At 40.7% G+C, this 18,573-nt stretch overlaps 1 protein-coding gene across 2 annotated transcripts in view; it reads right to left on the reverse strand.

Moving 5' to 3' along the window:
• The window catches only part of KIAA0319 (KIAA0319 ortholog), a 31,615-nt gene extending 16,624 nt beyond the window's left edge, over positions 1-14,991 (reverse strand). The window contains exons 1-8 of one of the 2 annotated variants that reach the window (XM_008502480.2): positions 14,922-14,991; positions 7,376-8,142; positions 4,925-5,105; positions 2,687-2,785; positions 1,931-2,028; positions 1,471-1,558; positions 788-880; positions 66-198 (exon numbers count right to left, since the gene is read on the reverse strand). In XM_008502480.2, coding sequence (XP_008500702.2) covers positions 66-198; positions 788-880; positions 1,471-1,558; positions 1,931-2,028; positions 2,687-2,785; positions 4,925-5,105; positions 7,376-8,142; positions 14,922-14,970 — 1,508 coding nt within the window. In that variant the 5' untranslated portion in view covers positions 14,971-14,991. Of the gene's footprint in view, positions 1-65; positions 199-787; positions 881-1,470; positions 1,559-1,930; positions 2,029-2,686; positions 2,792-4,924; positions 5,106-7,375; positions 8,143-14,921 lie in introns of both variants that reach the window. The other variant, XM_008502479.2, reaches the window with a different exon arrangement.
• Between the last annotated feature and the right edge of the window lie 3,582 nt (positions 14,992-18,573).

Below are 18,573 nucleotides of genomic sequence, written 5' to 3' on the forward strand. Positions count from 1 at the left end.
AATATATGTTTAATTGTCATCAGAGAAACAGTTAAAATCCCAAAGGAAAGTATCTGTGCAGGTACCTGAAAGTGTAGTTTCCAGGAACAAGGTTAGACAAGTGCAAGACAGGTGTGTCTGCAGATGCTTTCTGCTCTCGCAATGGACCTTTAATTTCCTCCCAGTGGTAACTCACTATCTTCATATCATCCATGCTTTCTACAGTCATTAAAGAAAAACATATCAGTTTCTTGCAGTAATTGCTGGTATGAACACTGAAGTGTTTCATGCATGGATCTACAATTTGTGTTCTACAATTATCTTTTCAAGCACATTCAATCAGGGTTTATGTACCACAGCTGTTAAAACACAGATTTCAAATAACATTTGGTATGGTTTATCTAAAGAAAGAAAAAATTATTCACACATACAAATAACAATCAATCTCAGAGGGCACATTCCAAGTTGTCTGCTCTGAGTAGTTATGCACATAATTATGTCATCTCGTGATACCTACACGGCAGCTTTCCTGGTACAGAGGCTTTCTGGGCAGCACAGGGAGAAGCTGTAAGAAAAGCTGCTGTTTGGACACAGCAACCTTCCACACTGCATCTCAGTCCCCAGATGGAAAGCTGCCTTTTATCCCTTCTTTTATTTATTAAAAGAATTTATAACTGGACTCAAATCTCTAAAATAAATCATGATTCAGGGAACTTCTGAGTAGAGTAAGCAGAAGGAATTTCACTTGTAACTGACAAGCAACGATGTTGTAACTGTATGTTAAAATACATGATGGTCCAGTACATACGGCTGCCATCTATGACGGTAGAAGTTGTAGGCAAAGAAACTTCTTGTACTTCAGGTGAAGCAACAGCAACAGGTGGCTGGTTAACTCTGACTGCTGTGAGAAACAAGGAGGGTAAAGAAACCCAACATACAGTAGTGAAAGCCCAGGTAAAACTAATACATTACCTGCAGATCAATAGTACCCAGTGATCTAAATCTAGGATTGACAGCTTTGCAGCATCTGCTGTCCTTTTTGGACCAGGGACAGAAAAGGTTATAGAAGAGCAACTACTGCTGCAGGAATCTTTTGCTGCAGTTACTTTTAACTGATGTAGTTTAGATCAGACCAGTGCACTATAACCTAACCTACAGCTAGAGCCTGTTCAGCATCTAATTGCTGTTCCTAGTCCTACAGAAGGGGACTGTAAAAGGTGGCACGATGCTATCTAGGCCTTGCCTGAGGAGCATACAAGACCAGAGAGCACTGAAACACAGTGAGCAAGATTCTTAACTCTGCTTCCTTACAATGCTTTACAGAAACCACAGTATGAAACATCTCTGAAAGTATGAAACACAGTAAGAAACATGCATGACTGGACTACCAGATGACCTTGACATACAGTAACTGACAGACTATCGGTAGCAAGTTTGTACAACTACTTGTGTTGAAGATATTAATTTAATTATTTTTGCCAACTGATTTACCTGGTTTGACAGTGACATTTACAAAACCTTCACCAAAGGCATTTTCAGCAGAAACCGTCACCTTGAAGGCATACAGTCCCACTGATAACTAAGAAAAACACAGAACAAATTGGGTTACATATTGAATTATAGAAGCACAGTAAACAATAATCTGGCAATCATACTGTAAACAGAGAAAAATCTGGATACCTGAAACCTAGAGATACTTCATACACATAAAGGCCACTAGTCATGGCCCAGAAGTGGGAAATAAAATGCAATTTTTTACTCTGTATTGGAAAATTACTTGAGCACTCTAAAAAAGACATGTCTTATCTGGCAAAGACTTGGTGACACATGCAAGTGAAGATGACTCTGGCAGTCAATTGAACTCTGTGAATGAAGGTGTCCTTCCCCATAGGTTATATTCCTGCGAAACAACCTCACAGACACAATTCACCTGAGCTTACAGCTCACTCACATGAGAGAGCTTCAAGGTCTGGCCGTGCCTGCGCTCCATTTCACCACCATAGTCAGCAGGGTGACTGATCAAGCTCCACTCATAGGTGTAGGCCGTTTCTAAAATCAGTAACACAGCATAAGAGGAATCAGCTTTGTCTTGAAGATAAGTCCAGGAAAGAAAGAAATCAAGTTCAACATTCATCAGATAAAATGCTGTAATAGAAAATCATGAATGCTAATGTTAAAGCCTGCCAGATGAAGCAGTACAAAAACGTGTTAAAATTTCCATAGTGTGCTGTAACTTAGTAAAGTGGCAAGGATGTGACAGACTTCACAAATGACTGACTTCTTCACAAAAAACAGTTTCACATGAAGTGAATGGATTTTGCATAGCTTCCTATGAGATATGTATTCTTTCCTGCTGCAGTATGGAAGCTGGTAGTTTTAAGGTAAATTTTGCAAGGTAAATTCCCACTCTGCTTTACATCAAGATACTATAACCTGGGCCACATGATTCCTTGCTAGGAATTACAAGCTTTCTATTGAACTATCTGGCTAATGAGTTCAGGTTCTGAAAGTAAAAGCCACATTAAAAATTATCTCTACATTTCAAAGGAGGAAATATCTGCAGCTGGAGTCACAAAAAAGGTAGTTGTAAGAGATGAGAAAGATGGTTTTATCCTGAGGTGCAGATGGTCACATAACTCAGGACTTGTCTGCATTTACACATTTGTGGTGCATGCACCTCCTTGTATGTCAAGACCATGCATCTCACCTAGAGGTGGTGGTGGGACAACAAAGGCATTCAGTTCAACCTCATTTTTGGGTAGCATCATTTCTATGTTATCTCCAGCAGACACAATAAGTTCTTTCACTGTATCTAAGACAGAACAAGTACATTATGTTTTAACAGATGGTATGGATAAAAATTTAGTATCTTTAAATGATTTGTATTGATGAAGTAAAATTTTAACAAACATTTTGCAGTGAATAAGCAAAAAAAGTGAAAAACCAAAAAAGATTCTTCAATACATAATGAATTAACAATCCATTATAATTATAGTTATAACTACAGCTCTGTCAACTTTTACCAAACCAAAATTTTTCTTCTTCCTCAAATGCCAAGTTTAATTCCCCTGCTTCTATTTTAGGGAAAAGTGAAAATTAAAAATTACAAAATTAAAGACAAAAAAGGCCATTTTTACCATAACAATCCTAACTGAATAAAGTAGCACAGCCCATACTGGAACTCTATTATAAAATCTTCTTTCACCAAGAAGCACTACTTCTATGTTTGCATGGCACTTCTGAGGCACAGTTCAGTGTCTAGCTTTCAAACTTTTAAAAGTTCCACTTGTATAGAAGGGCAAAGGTGTAATTTCATAGCTGAACTGCATATTCAGCCTACTTGCTATCCAGGACCACCTTCTTAGTTCTCATCTGTGAAACCTCTTTCCCCTTCCAAACATGTCTGAAGTCCACAAATCCAGTCCCTTACAGAAACATACTAAAGCAAAACTTCAGGGAAGATTTCTGTAGACCTGTACTTCAAAGGCTTAAAACACCTTCCTTTCAATATAGGAAATACACAGAACAAAGGTTCTCCAATACAACATTAGTTAGTGTCTTAATCTTAAAAAATAGATGAGCCAGAGGCTACCTAGCAGTGGCTGGTGATCTGTCTAAAAATGGACAAAGAGAAGAGGCCACAATAAAAGCACACTTTCTGTCACTGCTACTTAAATTCACTCAAGACTACATGATTGCTCGTCGGAGACACCCTAAATACCAGTGGAGTGGATTGTACTTCTAAAAATCCTCTGAACTCCATCTGAGATAAGAATAAAGTAGCTAGATGAGAGTGATGACTGAAGGAGAGAAATAGCAATTGTCTTTGAGACTTCCAAGAGACTAAGGCTGAGCACACACAAACTTGAGGTAATCCTTGCACAAAGAAGTACTTATGGCTAGATTTACCCCTGCTCTTCAGCTTCTTCCAAACTCCTTTTTGATCCTCTTCAGCCTCCTCCTGTGAAGGAGGAGGAGAAGCTGCCTTGTCAATGCTCAATAGTAATGATAATCCATTTCTTTGGAGTAGCATCTCCAAGGAGATGTTCATCTATTCCTGCTAACTCCTACCACTGTCCTGGATGGCAGGTTGCAGTTTGAAAGAAAATGCCAGAATGTTCCAACCAGACTTGTTCTACCAAGAAGCAAAGGTCTTTAGGTCTCCATATCCTTCAATATACCAGGACTTTAGAAGAACACACACCTGTGCTTCTCTGCTTCTTGTGGCCCTTCTAAAAGTTTGTCACCATGCACAGGGAGATGAGAAACTCAGCAGGAAAAAGGAGATGCTCTAAAGATACAGAATTCAACACAGCCACAGTGGTCAAGCATCCTTTTCAAAACAACTTTTTGTCCACAGCTGAAAGTCTGATAAGCTTCCTCACACCTTTGAAATTAGAGCAAAACTGTGTTTTCCCTGTTCAGCTGTGCTATGGGATAGGTTTCTTCCCTATTAAGGCTTCCTCACATTGCACCCATGTTGCTGCATGATATCTGACAGCTGTAGAGTCTGGGAGCCCTACTGAAGAGTTTCTGAGAGGGAGTAATATCCAACAATCATGAAAAAAAAAGTTTGTCTGGAAGAGCCTCTTCTGAAAGTCCAGACAGCCTAAGGGATTTCTTAGCAAGTATAAAAAAATAACTCATTTAAAAAAAAAAAACCACCACTTAATCTTTGTTTTTCACTTTGCTGCATTTACTTGAGTTAGAATTTCCCACTATGGATTGACTTGGTAAGAGTTTTGCCTCAGAAGTAATTGGCTAGAGTTCTGAAGGGTGCAGTGTTACTGCAGGTCTACATGCTTAAAATGAGATGATACTACATTTGGATAAAGTGTGATCTCACAATTAATAAAAGGTTGGAAGCCTGATAGTAGTAAAGCCAACCCTGCCTGCTGTCCATTCTCTAGATACCACTCAGACTTTGACTAAGTTGAAACATTACCTGCTCTAGCAGCAGCAGGTGGTGTGGACTGCTGCATGGGACCAGATGACACAGAATTAGTGGGAAGAAGCGTGACTGCACCTTCAGTGATATTCTCTGGGGCCATTGTGGGAGTCTGGGTTTTATCTGACACACCTGAGGAGAAATCCAGTTCGTCTGAAGAAGGGGAAGGCACAGCAATCTGAAAAATGAGTTATACAGAAACAATTGTCATAGGTGAGCCATTTTTTACATTTCTAGATTTTGAGGTATGCTGTTTATTCAACAGAATATAGGGTGAGCCTACTGGTTTATGTTACGAAGTGATTTTACTCTCATACAGAAAATCTGTCAAAGGAGGACTGTGGGGTTTTGTTTATGGTTTCTTTGTTTGTTTGTTTGCTTTTTGTTTTGGTTTGGGGTTTTTTCCCCATTGGGTTCTGTAAGAAATGCTAAAAATTTTTCAGGTTTCAGATTCAGTTTAAAGCCAAAAGTCTGTGTTAGGCATAACCGGCAGGGTTTGGGTGTTCAGGATCTGGCTGCAGGTGTCACCCCTCTGCTCCCAGACTGTCTGGCAATCCACAGAAACAAGCCTCCATGTGCCAAGACTTCATCCACTCTCAGTTAAGAAAGGGCAATAGCCACTGGGGAGAGGGGACATAGGAAGAGGTGGGGGGATGCACAAGAGAGTAAGCTTGGCCTTATATATCACCAATAAAGTTGCATTCACATGATCACTCAGAGATGGGCAATAAAATTGCTCATCTTTCTTTGCCACACACTTCAGGTGAACTCAAAGTTGCACAGCGTCTCTACAGCACAAGGCACAAACAGTTCAGTGAGCAGAGATCCTGATGATTGGCTAAAATCTGCTTCCATCTGCCAGCAAATACAGCAGAGGCAAGCTTCAAGTCTTAATGCATGCTCAAACTGCACAAATATGGTACTGCAGAGCTACTGCATGCTCTTTCTAAGGCTTAATTTCCATTGTATTTGCTTTCTTCCTGAATGTGAATCACAAAGGAGAAAATATTTTAGAAAGGACAGACCTCCTATGTGCCTTCAGAATAGCATTCTGGAACGAAGCTGGCCATACCAAATTCTAATTATTAGCTTTCTTAGCATCATTGTTAGAAAAATATGGAACACAGAATGTTTAGGTTGGAAGAGACCTCCAAGATCATCCAGTCCAACCTTTGACCAACACCATAAGCTAACTACTAAACCATGTGCTTAAGGATCAGGTCCAAATGCCTTTTAAATACCTCCAGGGATGGTGACTCCACCACTGTCCTGGGCAGGACATTCCAATGCCTGACAACACTCTCAGTGAAAAAACATTTCCTAACATCTAACCTGAACCTCCCCTGGCACAGCTTCCATCCATTCCCTCTGGTCCTATCACACTTCCCTAAGAAGAAGAGGCTGTTTCTCTCCTCACTCCAACCTCCCTTGAGGCAGCTGAAGAGAGCTCTAAGGTCTCCTCTCAGCCTCCTCTTCTCCAGACTGAACACCCCCAGCTCCCTCAGCTGCTCCTCACAGGACTTGTGCTCCACGCCCTTCATCAGCTCCATTGCCCTTCTCTGGACACTCTCCAGCACTTCTGTGTCCCTCCTATAGTGAGGTGTCCAGAACTGAACACAGGACGCAAGATGAAGCCTCACCAGAGCTGAGTACAGAGGGATGATCACCTCCCTGTTCCTGCTGGCCACAGTGTTCCTAATACAAGCCAGGATGCCATTGGCCTTCTTGGCCACCTGCACACACTTCTGCCTCATATTAAGTCGACTGTCAACTAATACCCTCAGGTCCCTTTCCAACTTACAGCTCTCTAACCACTTCCCCAAGTCTGTAGCTCCCCATGGGGTTGTTATGACCCAGGTGCAAGACCTGGCACTTGGCCTTGTTAAACCTCACACAAGTAACCTTGGCCCATTGGTCCAACCTGTCCAGGTCCCACTGTAAGGCTTCCCTTCACCTGCAAATTTACTGAGGGTACAATCAATCCCCTCATCTAAATCATTAATGAACATATTAAAGAGAAGAGGCCCCAGCACTGAACCCTGGGGGACACCACTTGTGACTGCTTGCCAGCCAGACTTAATTCCATTCACTACCACTCTTCCAGACCATTTTTTATCCAATGCAGGGTATGTTTATCCAAGCCAAGTGCCATAAGTTTCTGAAGAAGAATTCTGTGAGAGACAGTGTCAAAAGCTTTAAAGTCCAGATAGACAATGTCCACAGCTCCTTCCTCATCCATTAGGCAAGTGATCTTGTTGTAGAAAACAGTATCATACAAAACCAAAACAGTCTGGCTTATTCTTTACTAAGATTGTACTAACAAGTGAGTATATTTGGTTGTTATATACTGAAAAACAGAAGCAAATTGCCATTAAAATGTTAAGAAAAACAGAACAACACTGAAGTGACCTCACCATACCCTGCCTGCTTCCTGAGGGGCATACATACCTCTTTTTGCAAAGCATCATCAGGTTGTGCAAGAAGCTGAACAGCTGTTTTGCCTTCAGATGTCTTCCTAGGGAATGGTGTAACCTCTGAGAGAGATGATAACCTTTCTATGGAGTGTTCAGTGACAAAGTTTAGTTCAGAGCTGTTTCTACTGAGAAGGCTTTCCACTTTCCCAGTCTCCTTTTTCTTTTCAGCAAAGTCTTCCTGTTTATCTCCATCATCACCCACTGAAGAGTTGAATCCTTTTTCACCTGCCACCACCAGGCCCCAGTCAGCATAATCCGTGCTCTCCTTCTGCTCATGTTTGACGCTCACCTGAAAGGGGTCCTGCTCCAACTCTTTATAATCATCGATGTATTCGGGTATCTCCTCAAGTCTGGGATCTTTGCTATGCAAAGACAGCTCCTTCAGGTTACTCACTTCCTCAGATAGCTCATTCTGGAGTCCCATGACCATACTTGGGATGACTTGCCCAAATCCTAGCAGTGAGGCTGGCCTCTTAGAAGGCCTCAGCACAAAAGTAAGATAGGACTTCACAGTTTTAATTTTTTTAGGTTCACAATTCTCTTTGTGTTGGCAGTTCACGATGTAACAGCGTCGTTCAAACATCCAGGACAAGTCACACCCAGAGAGGTCACAACACGCTGCTATGCAGTCAGACACTGACACAGCGTGAGGAACTCGCATAATTTTGGTGGTTTCTAAGTTGGGAGATATTACTGCATCCGAGTACATGGATCCTTCTCGGCACTGCTCGCAGCTGGAACCTGAAACAACATCACCAACATGAGGAACAACACTACAACCAAGTCATAGTAGAGTTTCATGTGACCAAAAATACCTTATCACAGGAGACAAGATAAAGAGAGATGGTACCCTGCTTAAATATAATAATTTGCTTTCACCAACATTGCCATTGCTTTTTAAAATTTTTATTATTTCAGGACGTTCCTTTGCAGTTGTACTTTAGATGATTTTGCAGTGTAGGAGCATGATACATTCTGCAAAGTCCCTTGTTACAAATACAAATACAAATACAAATACATAACAAGACTAAAGTGAGCTGTCACTACACAAGAAGAGTGTGGGGAATAGGAAAAAAAAAATCAAATACAACTCCATTATGCCCACAACAGAGGGCATAAAATGTGTTTTAAAGCGAAGTTCAAACAACATGTCATGGTTTCATTTGAGAGCGAAAGCAGCAAAAATCTACATAGGAGAAACATTTGCATCTCACTTGAACTTGAAAAGTATCTCACACCAACACAACTGCTGGGCTTAATATAAAAGCTGGACTGAATCAGACTTTTGCTGTTTTAACCATAAGTTCAAGTGAAATCCCAAGAGCTTGCACCAAGAACATCTTTACTTCCTTTGCAGTGAAGTTGCACTCTTTTAATATAACAACAGAATTACTGTCATAGCATATCACATCATATCACATCACAGACTGAATGTGAAGTGTTTAAATCAAACATAAATTCACATTGTGTACATGTCAGTCAATTTTAAACATCTATTATACTGCTTTCTTCCTGGCTGCAATTGCTCTTCAGAATTCCTCTCTCCAAAAATCTGATCTTGATTCAAAAAACAGTTGAGTAAACCCAGGACATTCTTCAACTAGATTTGCTAAATCAGCCAATGAAAACCATTGTGTTTTCTCAACCAAAATGTTACCATTGTGGAGATAAGACAGTGATGGAAAACAAACTGCCTGCTTTTCACATCATTAACAAAGCTGGCAGTTGAATTCTGGTGTCAGACACCTCATTATTGCCAATACCACATGGCAGGAGAAAAAGAATCAGGCAGCTTGACTAATGGATTGCAGCTCAAATCTGCTGAGCTGATGGGAAGTAAAAATGAAATCAAGGACTAGGAAATCTCCCTGGTAGAGACTCTGAATTGTCATCACAAGTCTTTCCTTTAAGCTGTCTGCACAGGTAAGGAAGCCAGCAGAGATCTGAGTTAACCAGAAGTGCAGGAGTCAGGCAGCTCATTTAACAATTCTGTCATTTTTCAACCCGTATCAACTTTGTAAATCCTGTAAGTAATCAAGGAGATGAGAAACAGGTTTTAGTAACTTAAAACAGAAAGATGATAATGTGAATGTGCAGTCTCAGGTCAGTAGCAGCTCATTACAAGTAATATTTTAGGAACAACACTATTAAGGTAGGTCCAAAAGCTCAATTGAGGGCTGTTTTCATCCTTTCCCTTCTTTACACGTCATCTCTGAAGAAGTGACCAAGCTGCTGAAAGAACTTTGAAAGTTTATATATTTATTTGTTCAGAAAAGAATGACCAGCAATTCTTGCCTTAGAGACAGACTGACAGCAACTCGAATAATCCAAAACTGACATAAAGCCAGATTTCAAGTTCACGCTCAGCCTGATGTCAAACACAGCTTCAGTTCTCACTCTCCATTTTGTTTGATAGTTCAACTACCACACTGCACAGTCAACCTCCCACATAATAAGAGTTCATTACCCACAAGAACAAAAAGGTTCAGCACATTTCTAAGATAATGCATGACTTTGAGCCTAAATATCCCAAGACACAGACCTATCTATCCACAGACCTTACTCACACACTTTTCAAATGTCAGAAGGCCTTGGTTTCATCCCAAAAAGGAATGAAAAAAGGTTAAGCTTCAGAATTTCTGCACAATGGCAAAATTATTTCCCTGTCAATGCTAAATTAATCTAACAGTTTAATTCAAATGTCAAAGTAATCAACATTTCATCTCTTGCCTCAACTAGTTACACCCAAGTTAAATTCCAGCAGTAGGTAGGCAAGAATGGATGAATTTAGCAGGCTATACAAGCCTGGACACAAGGTGTGCCCATCAATTGTATTCAGATGAAAAAGATGTAATATCCAATTTTCAGCAGTTACAAATGCCTAAAATTATGCTCTATACCATAAATGCTGAAAATGGCTTTTACTTCAGAAGCTCTAGCCTATAGAAGGAACTGTCCTGAAAACCAGAAAAACTGTATTACTGAGATCTTCACCAACACATGAAATGTCCATCAGTTCCTCTAGCAACAGCCAGCCTTCCCATACACCATGAATGTGTTTTCATTCTTTCTCTACAGGCTGCCTTTAGGATACACACAGGATGCCCAAGTGGGCCTCAGTAAGGCCACAGATTAAGCACTGCAAGGGGAGGAAGAGAAATACAAATAGGAAAAAAAAAAAAAAAGCTGCATTACATAAAAGCATAGCCTCAATACAAATACAAAGCAAATAGTAGTTATAATTCTAGTTACATGTACAATGAGCTTTTGTGGCCATTACAGCTGCCTTCGTGATTTTTATCATTCATTTCTGTGTCCAAGATTCCAAGATGATCAAAACTCACTAAATACTTCAGTGGCCCAAGTACTGTTTCTTTCCATGAACTGTTATAGTTCCTGTTTGCCACTGAAATCAACCAAGTGCTATCTGAAGGGAAGGAAGACAAAAGACCACCCACATCTAAAGAACAATTTTCCTCCTTCCTTTTCTTTTTTTTTTATTTTTATTTTGTACCAGGGTGTGGATGTGCTCAAAATTTGAACGTAGACAAACCACAGACCAGTTTTGCCAAAGCAATTCACCCAACCCATAGCCCATTCTCCCCTTAATTTACACAAGAGCACCTAAGCACAGTGATTCACTTAGCAGATGGCTCTCCTGCCCCCAGCAGTGATACTGGATATTTGCAGTCAGGCACTAGATGGGCACAGCCATTACAACCCTGGAAACATGAGACCACTTCCAACAGAGATATGGACAATGTGAACTAACCTGGCACACTGCATAACTGACTATAACGTCAGAGATCATAATCAAGCACTGCATCATCTTGTCTCTCTGGGAAGAGATTTGTAAACCACAAAGCTTTACCGGAATATCTAACCATAACAAAGAAAGCACTGGGACCCCAGCCTAGTGGTTCCAATGTAATTTCAAAGGCATACCTAAGTGTTCAAGTGTCCTTTGACACTCCTGCCCTGTGTTTCATGTGTTAGATACATACGAAAAGGGTGTCTGTATTACTCTTCAAAGTCTAAGATCAGCATTAGTGAAATGTGTTGAATGTTGATGGCTTGTAATATTCTTAGAAACACTCTCCCCTAGAGTAAAGACAAGGACACTAGCAAAGATTCTGGCAAGTCATGTAATGTACAACTGGACTGTATGGAGTTAAAAACAGGAGACTAGGCTACAGAGCAACTGAGATTACCTACCAATCCATCTTTGCGTTTTTGTTGGGAGTGCCTAAGCTCAGAACAAAGCACCAGAATACAAACACACAGTATGAGAATCAGCCATTAGAAGGCTACTATATTTGCAGAAATGCATTTCAGTAGCAGTATTTTGAAAGGTATTCCTCAAATGCCAGATTAGAATATGCCTGCTCAAGATGCAAGCTAGAATATATGATTCCAAGATTGTGGATTCCAACTGCTGTTTCTATGGTAGAAAGCAATGTCATCTATTTCTCATACAAAAAAAAATTGCATCAGCATAAAAATCGTTAATTTTTTTCATGGCCAGAATAATTTAAATCCATTTCAATAAAAATGAATCTCATCACTGAATGAATATAAGACAGAGAAATTAGCCTAATATTATAAGGAATTCCTATGTGGAAAAGCTGAGGGGTAGGGGCAATTGGACTCTGTGAGAAGACACTAGAAACTGTCCCCATGTCAGAAAGGGGCAGTTCCACCAAGAACCCACTGCTGGTCAAGGCTGAGCCAATCACCAACATTGGCAGCACTTCCATGGTAACATATTTAAGAAAGGGTAAAAAACACTGTGCAACAGCCACAGCCAGGACAGAGGTGTGACAAAATGCAAAAGAAACAACTGCAGACACCAAGGTCAGTGAAGAAGGAGACGGAAAAGGTCTTCCATGTGCCAGAGCAGATATCCACCTGTAGCCTACAGCAAACAGCACAGTGAGATAGAATGTGCCTCTAAAGCCCTTGGAGGTCCACAGTGGAGAAGATACCCACCTGCTGCCTCTAGAGGACCCTACACCAGAACAGGCTGATGAGCCCTACAGGAAGCTGTCCACCTTGTGATGAGCCCACACTGGCGCAGCCTTGTGCCAGGAACCGCAGCTCCATGGAGAAAGGCCCATCCTTTTCTTGGCAGGATCTGTGACCCTGCAAGGAACCCACACCGAAACAATCCAGTCCTGAAGGACTGTACCCCAAGGAAAGAGCCCAAGCTGGAGCAGTTCTTGAACAGCTGCAGATTATGGGAAGGACCCACGCTGGAGAAGTTTGTGAAGGACTGTCTCCTGGGGGAAGGACCACATGGGAAGACAGAGAACAAAGAAGAGGCAAAGACAAAGCATTATGAATTGATTGAAACTCTCATTTCCTATCCCCCTGAGCCACTGGGGAGAAGAAATTAAGACAAGCTGGGAGTGAAGTTGAACCTGGAAAGAAGGGAGAGGTGGAAAAGATGTTTTTAGATCTGTGCTTACTTGTCAATATCTTACTCAGATTAATTGGCAACAAATTAAACTAACTTCCTTATGACAAGTTTGGTGTGCTCTTGATTGCAACTGGTATGTGAGCTCCCTTCCTGGTCCTGATCTTGACCCACAAACTTTTAATCATATTTTTCTCTTTTATTAGGAAGGGTGAGTGACAGAGCAATCTGCTGGGCACCTGACAGCCAGCCAAGGTCAGCTCACGACATTCATGAAAAGCAGTCTAACACCACTAGCCAAAAGCTACCATGCACAAAATTAAAACAAAACAAAACAGATAAAGTAGGACATAGTAGGGTATCTGTATTTCTTTTGACAAACCAGGTCATAGTTTTCAATATCCTTCAGAAGATACTAACTAGTGAGCCCATTTCTCTATTCTCTCAGTGATGCATTGTCAAAACTGTCTTGTATTAAGTCAGCCTTCTCATTACCTGAAGCTAAAACAAGTAGTAAGAAATGTTTTTAAAAAGAAAAAGTAGCCTTTGGAAGCACAAGCTCAAGTACAGAGAAAAACTTCAGAATTAACATCTAACAACTCCCTGAGCCAATTCAACTTAGAGATTGCACACCAAGAAAGAAGTCCTTTTGACTTTGCAAAGGTGAGCATCCACTGATGTATTTCAGCAAACATATCCTGGAATCAGCAGTTCAGTTAGATTTCATATTCAGTGAATAGTAAATACTACAAATCATTGAAATGAAAATAGACAGATAATAAAATTTATACTAAAATAATACTCAATAGAAGAATGTATTAGCCTCTACACAGTGTACTGGTACCTGAGATACAGGGAGAAGTTTGAAATATAGCCAGCAGCCTGAGTATAATGAACATGTTCTCAGATGAATCAAGAGGGGGTAGCAAAACTGCAGCTAAAGAACAAAAATAAGACTTTCTTCATCATATCATAGAGGATATTCTAACCTGCTAGCAATTAACAGCAACATCAAAATCATAAATCTGTTATTCTCTACAAACCAAAATTCAACATTTATTGCACATTATCACCTTCTACTGAAGTTGCTGAGTTTTGTTTTTTTTTTAATCCTACAGCAGGTACTCAGGATCTCATAGAAAAACATTTCATCTATTCACAAAAAGCCTTATTTATTGTTTACTACAACAAAAACTTCAGCTTCATGTTGTCCTCAAAAAGCTTGCCACTAGAGATCCCAAAGGTGATCTTGACCACTGCTTCAAAACAGCAGTGAGCACAGCCTTAATTAATGCCTGTCCCTACCCCCTCTATTCAACATTCCAAAATTCAGTAGTCAGTTTAAGTCTTAGAACATTACCCCATCTCTCCTTCATTAAACAGCTAACCCTGTTTATACTACATTCTGTAGTATACGGTATTCTGGCCTCCACAGCCAGAATTCAAACACTGTCTTTTAAGGAAATAAACCCTGTGTTTGTGTATATTGTTCTGCAGTCACCATGTCAAAACTGCCTGCACCAGAATAAGTCTCTCTATGAAACAGAGGCAGTACTAAGAATTACTATCATTCTTCATTTGCCTGATTACAGGAATAATTTACCTCTCTCTGTGCCTGAAGCAGAAACTTACAGGGCTTTCCTGTGATCTTTGAAACAAAATACACGTCTGTAGAGGAGATGAAGAAATGAGGGATGAAACAAATGCATTTATGCTTCTTGTAAATCATCCATCCTACAATACTTCAGAAGAAAAAAGGTAGCTTTGAACACAAGCAATACATTATTCCTAAATTGCTATCCTGCAACAGAAACAGAAGTAAAACTCTTTGAACTCTCCCACTGCTACTCTCCCTCTGCCCCCATGCACCTCTCCTCAAACAGCCTCATTGGAACTGACTCGAAAAAGCTACTCACAACTGCCTTCCTCCATTCCAATCAATTGCTGCCTATGAAGCTGTATCTTTCAAGAACTTTCTTTGCTGAGTCACAAGATTTCCCAGCTCTTGCCTTATTCCCATTTCATTCTCACAGGCATACACAATCCAGGAGCATCTGGTTCACTCCTTCTGTGTGACTCAGATACACAATTAGTAAAATCCTACCTGGTATTGCCCATAGTAACAGCCAGAGAACACCAAGTCCAAATGCCATGCTGTGCCAGGCAGGCAGTGACAACTGCTTTTCCAATCGGCTGCGTGGAAATTATACGCCTTAACGTTGGTTTCCTCTAATAGTGCTTAGTACCCTGCTGTGGCCATGAAGCACTGCAACAGACAGCACAGGAAAAAACAGGTCAGATGTGAGCATTAATTAGAATGTAACAGTAAAAGCTGATAGACTGGTTAAATGCAGGCTTTATTATTACTTCCTGACTTCTTCATAGTTGACACAGTTGACCAGACAAGCTGAAGATACACCAGTTACCTACCTGGAAATCTTATTCTCTAGAGGTGAAGAAAAGCCCTAGAAAGATTTCCATGCTTGGGCTCCTGTATCTCAAAACCTACAAATATTCTGTCTACAGTTATCCATACCCTGGTTTTGCTCTTACTTTAAACAGAAACTAGCTGGTAAGCTTAACTGGATAATATTATTCTGGAAAATATTGCCCATACTAAAATCCATGCATTGTTAAGTCAGCTTTTGAGCAGCCCTCTCAGTTACTCTCTCCTATCTATCAACGTAATGCAAGCAGACACTTATCCAGAATTTCAAGGGAGACACTCCATGCCAGGACACTGTATTCTTCAAATAAGGAAGTCTAAGCAACAAATAGATATTCTAAGGAACAAACAGTTTAAAGCAACATTACTTACCCATGGAAAAAGTTAGTTTAGCCAAACTCACAATTCACCATCACTTAAAGGATTCTAAGTAGACGCTTGACCAAAAAAACCAATTCTGTAAACTAAAAACTTCTTTCAGAGAGAAACCCTTCTCGAGGAAGATTATACCAGTCAATTCCCTTTGACGTTCATTATGAGACTTAGTAATGGCTTTCATATTTCAGCTCCCTGTATCCACATATGATAGAAAAGCTGATAACTGGATGCTCCTTACTACGCATGATTTTGTATGTTGGAAGTCCATCTCCTTTTCTTCTCTTTTTCTTGCTAAAGCTGAACTACAGTGGAAACCCTATCAGCTCAGCAGCTGGGACTTTTTAGTCTCTGAGAAAGGATCTTCTGTAGACAGCACGTCTGTAAAGTACCGGAGCAACAGGCTCTGGTCTGTATCTTGTACCTGCACCTTGCCTAGGGAGTGGAGGGAATACAGTACAGCGTGACTGACCCCACATTTGCAAAGCAAGCTATTCCTCTTATCTACAAAATCAAACTTATTTCTATCTCAACGCAAAGCGAACCCTGGCTTGGCCTTTGTTTTAGGTGACAGGTGTTGATAAACACCTATCAACAGCTAAGTGTTTCAACTGGCAGTGCAAATGTCTCATCCTAACGAGACATGAAAAAGTCTGAAATAATATGCACCTTTTTCTCATATCATTAGTTCCTTAAAGAGCGTGAACATCTCCCTGAACTATCCAGACCAGCAGGAAATGACTACGCTCAGCCCAGTACAAAAGCTGAACAACAAACAAAGGAATTTTGACAAGAGCAATGGACTTGGATTGGCTTCAACCCACACGTGCCTTCTCAGTGACAGAGAATGCCCAGTGTTGCAATGGTGAGCTCATTAAAGAGACCAGTAATGGGATTCACATTGGTATGATGACAGAACTGTCCACTGCCATTGATATATCTGCCAAGTGTACTGCATATTTAGGTTGTGATTTCAGTATATTTTGTACTGCTCTGTGGAATCAAGAAATCCTGTGTCATATCAGGTATCTCCAAATAACTAAATTTGATATGAAACATTATACCTTCCACATTTGGAATATCTCAAAGAATGTGGCCAGAGAGTACTGGAGTCTGACAATTTTTCCTCAGGTCTGTGGTGCAAATACTAACTCTGTTCAAGACATAAGCTTGGAACATCACTAGAGCAAGAAAAAAGAAATAGATTAAAAACCAGTAAATTAGATTTTAAAATAGCAAAAAGATACGACTTTGGGCTCTGCAAAGTAACTTTCCAAAAGACTGATACATCATTTGAGAGATAACTTGACTTTTGTGACCTCTGTCCTCTGCCCAACATCAACAGAGGTCTCCGTCCTAAGGCAACTGCAAGGAACACAACACAAAAGAGTAAGCTGGTCTCCCCATTTGTTCATATGCTGTACACTTAGAAAAATTTTCTTTGTTCTCAGCAAATAACTGTGACCAAAACACACCACACAACACTACACTGCTTCTAGTATGACAGTATTTTGGTATCTGCAGTTAAGAAGTTCTCTCAGGAAGCAATTCCTGACAAAATATACATAACTGTGCTACTTTGTAGTGAATAGGACTAATTTAATAAGGCTTTACCTTAGAATGAACAACAGGTTGTCTGGATGCTTCTGGGTACTACTTCCATGATACAAACTCTTCAGCAACAGGGCATTTTTCACTGTCTTGCACTCCCCAACTTCTTATCTGGCTTCATAACAGACAAAAAGCCCCAAAGTTTTTTTTTTTAATTTATTTTTTTTTCCCCCAGCTAAGTAATTCCAAATGTCCTGTTTCAAATGCATCCACTGAAACAGGCCTGGCCCTGTGCAGTATCAGGGTAGAGCACCATCAACAACTGAAGAGAAATGAGCAGTTCATTCCCTTCATCATAGGAGAGGAAAAGCGTTTAAAAAGTGTTTAAACCATGCCTGAAGGTACCATATCATGAAGCATCATCTTTTTATTTCACTGTAAAGGTGATGCAAATGAAATTGCTTCCTTTTGCACTGAAATTAACTATGCAGACTCACACAATCAATCCACAAAATGGTTGGGACAGACATCTAAAGGTCACCTGGTCTACCCCTCCTGCTGAAGCACGGCAACTTGTATCAGGCTGCCAAGGACCATAAGCAGACAGATTTGAGTATCTCCAAAGATGGTGACCCTCCAACTTCCCTGGGCAAGCTGTGCCAGTAGTTGGACACACAAACAGTTCTGATGTTCAGAGGGAACCTCCTGTGTTTCAGTTTGTACCCACAGTCTCCTGGCCCATCACTGGGCACTACCTGTCAGTCTTATTTACACTCTCACTCCAAGTGTTTGTCGTGAGTTCCCTCTAAGCCTTCTTCCTCCAGGCTGGACAGCCCTCAGCTCTCTCAACCTGTACTCAAAGAAGAGATGCTCCATCCCTTTAATGGGCTCCGGAATGACCCTATGACCTATCCACCACACCTTCCAGTTTTGTGGTATTAGAGAACTTGCTGAGGATACACTCTGCCCCATCATCCAGATCACTCACAAAAGTGAACTAGATCACTAGTTCAGATGGGACTGGACCCAGAACTGACCCCTGGGGTACACTGGGGCTACTGGCCTCCAACTAGACTATGCCACTGACCATCACTTTCTGGGCAGTCATTCAGCCAGTTTTCAATATCCACCTCATGTTCCACTTACCCAGCTCATGCTTGAACGGTTTCCCGATAAGGATGTTATGGAAGACAGTGTAAAAAGCCTTAGTGAAGTCAAGTTATGCAATATCCACTGTTCTCCCCTCATATACCAAGTCAGACTTCTATAATGCAATGAATAAGAGGCTGGTCAAGCATGACTTTCCCTTGATCAGTCTATCTTGGCTCTCAGCTTTGTAGACAGGGATCTCCAGTTGAAGAGATGATTTCTAAGCCTTTCCAGC

The sequence above is a fragment of the Calypte anna genome, chromosome 2 (assembly GCF_003957555.1).
Source record: "Calypte anna isolate BGI_N300 chromosome 2, bCalAnn1_v1.p, whole genome shotgun sequence".
Taxonomy (NCBI): domain Eukaryota; kingdom Metazoa; phylum Chordata; class Aves; order Apodiformes; family Trochilidae; genus Calypte; species Calypte anna.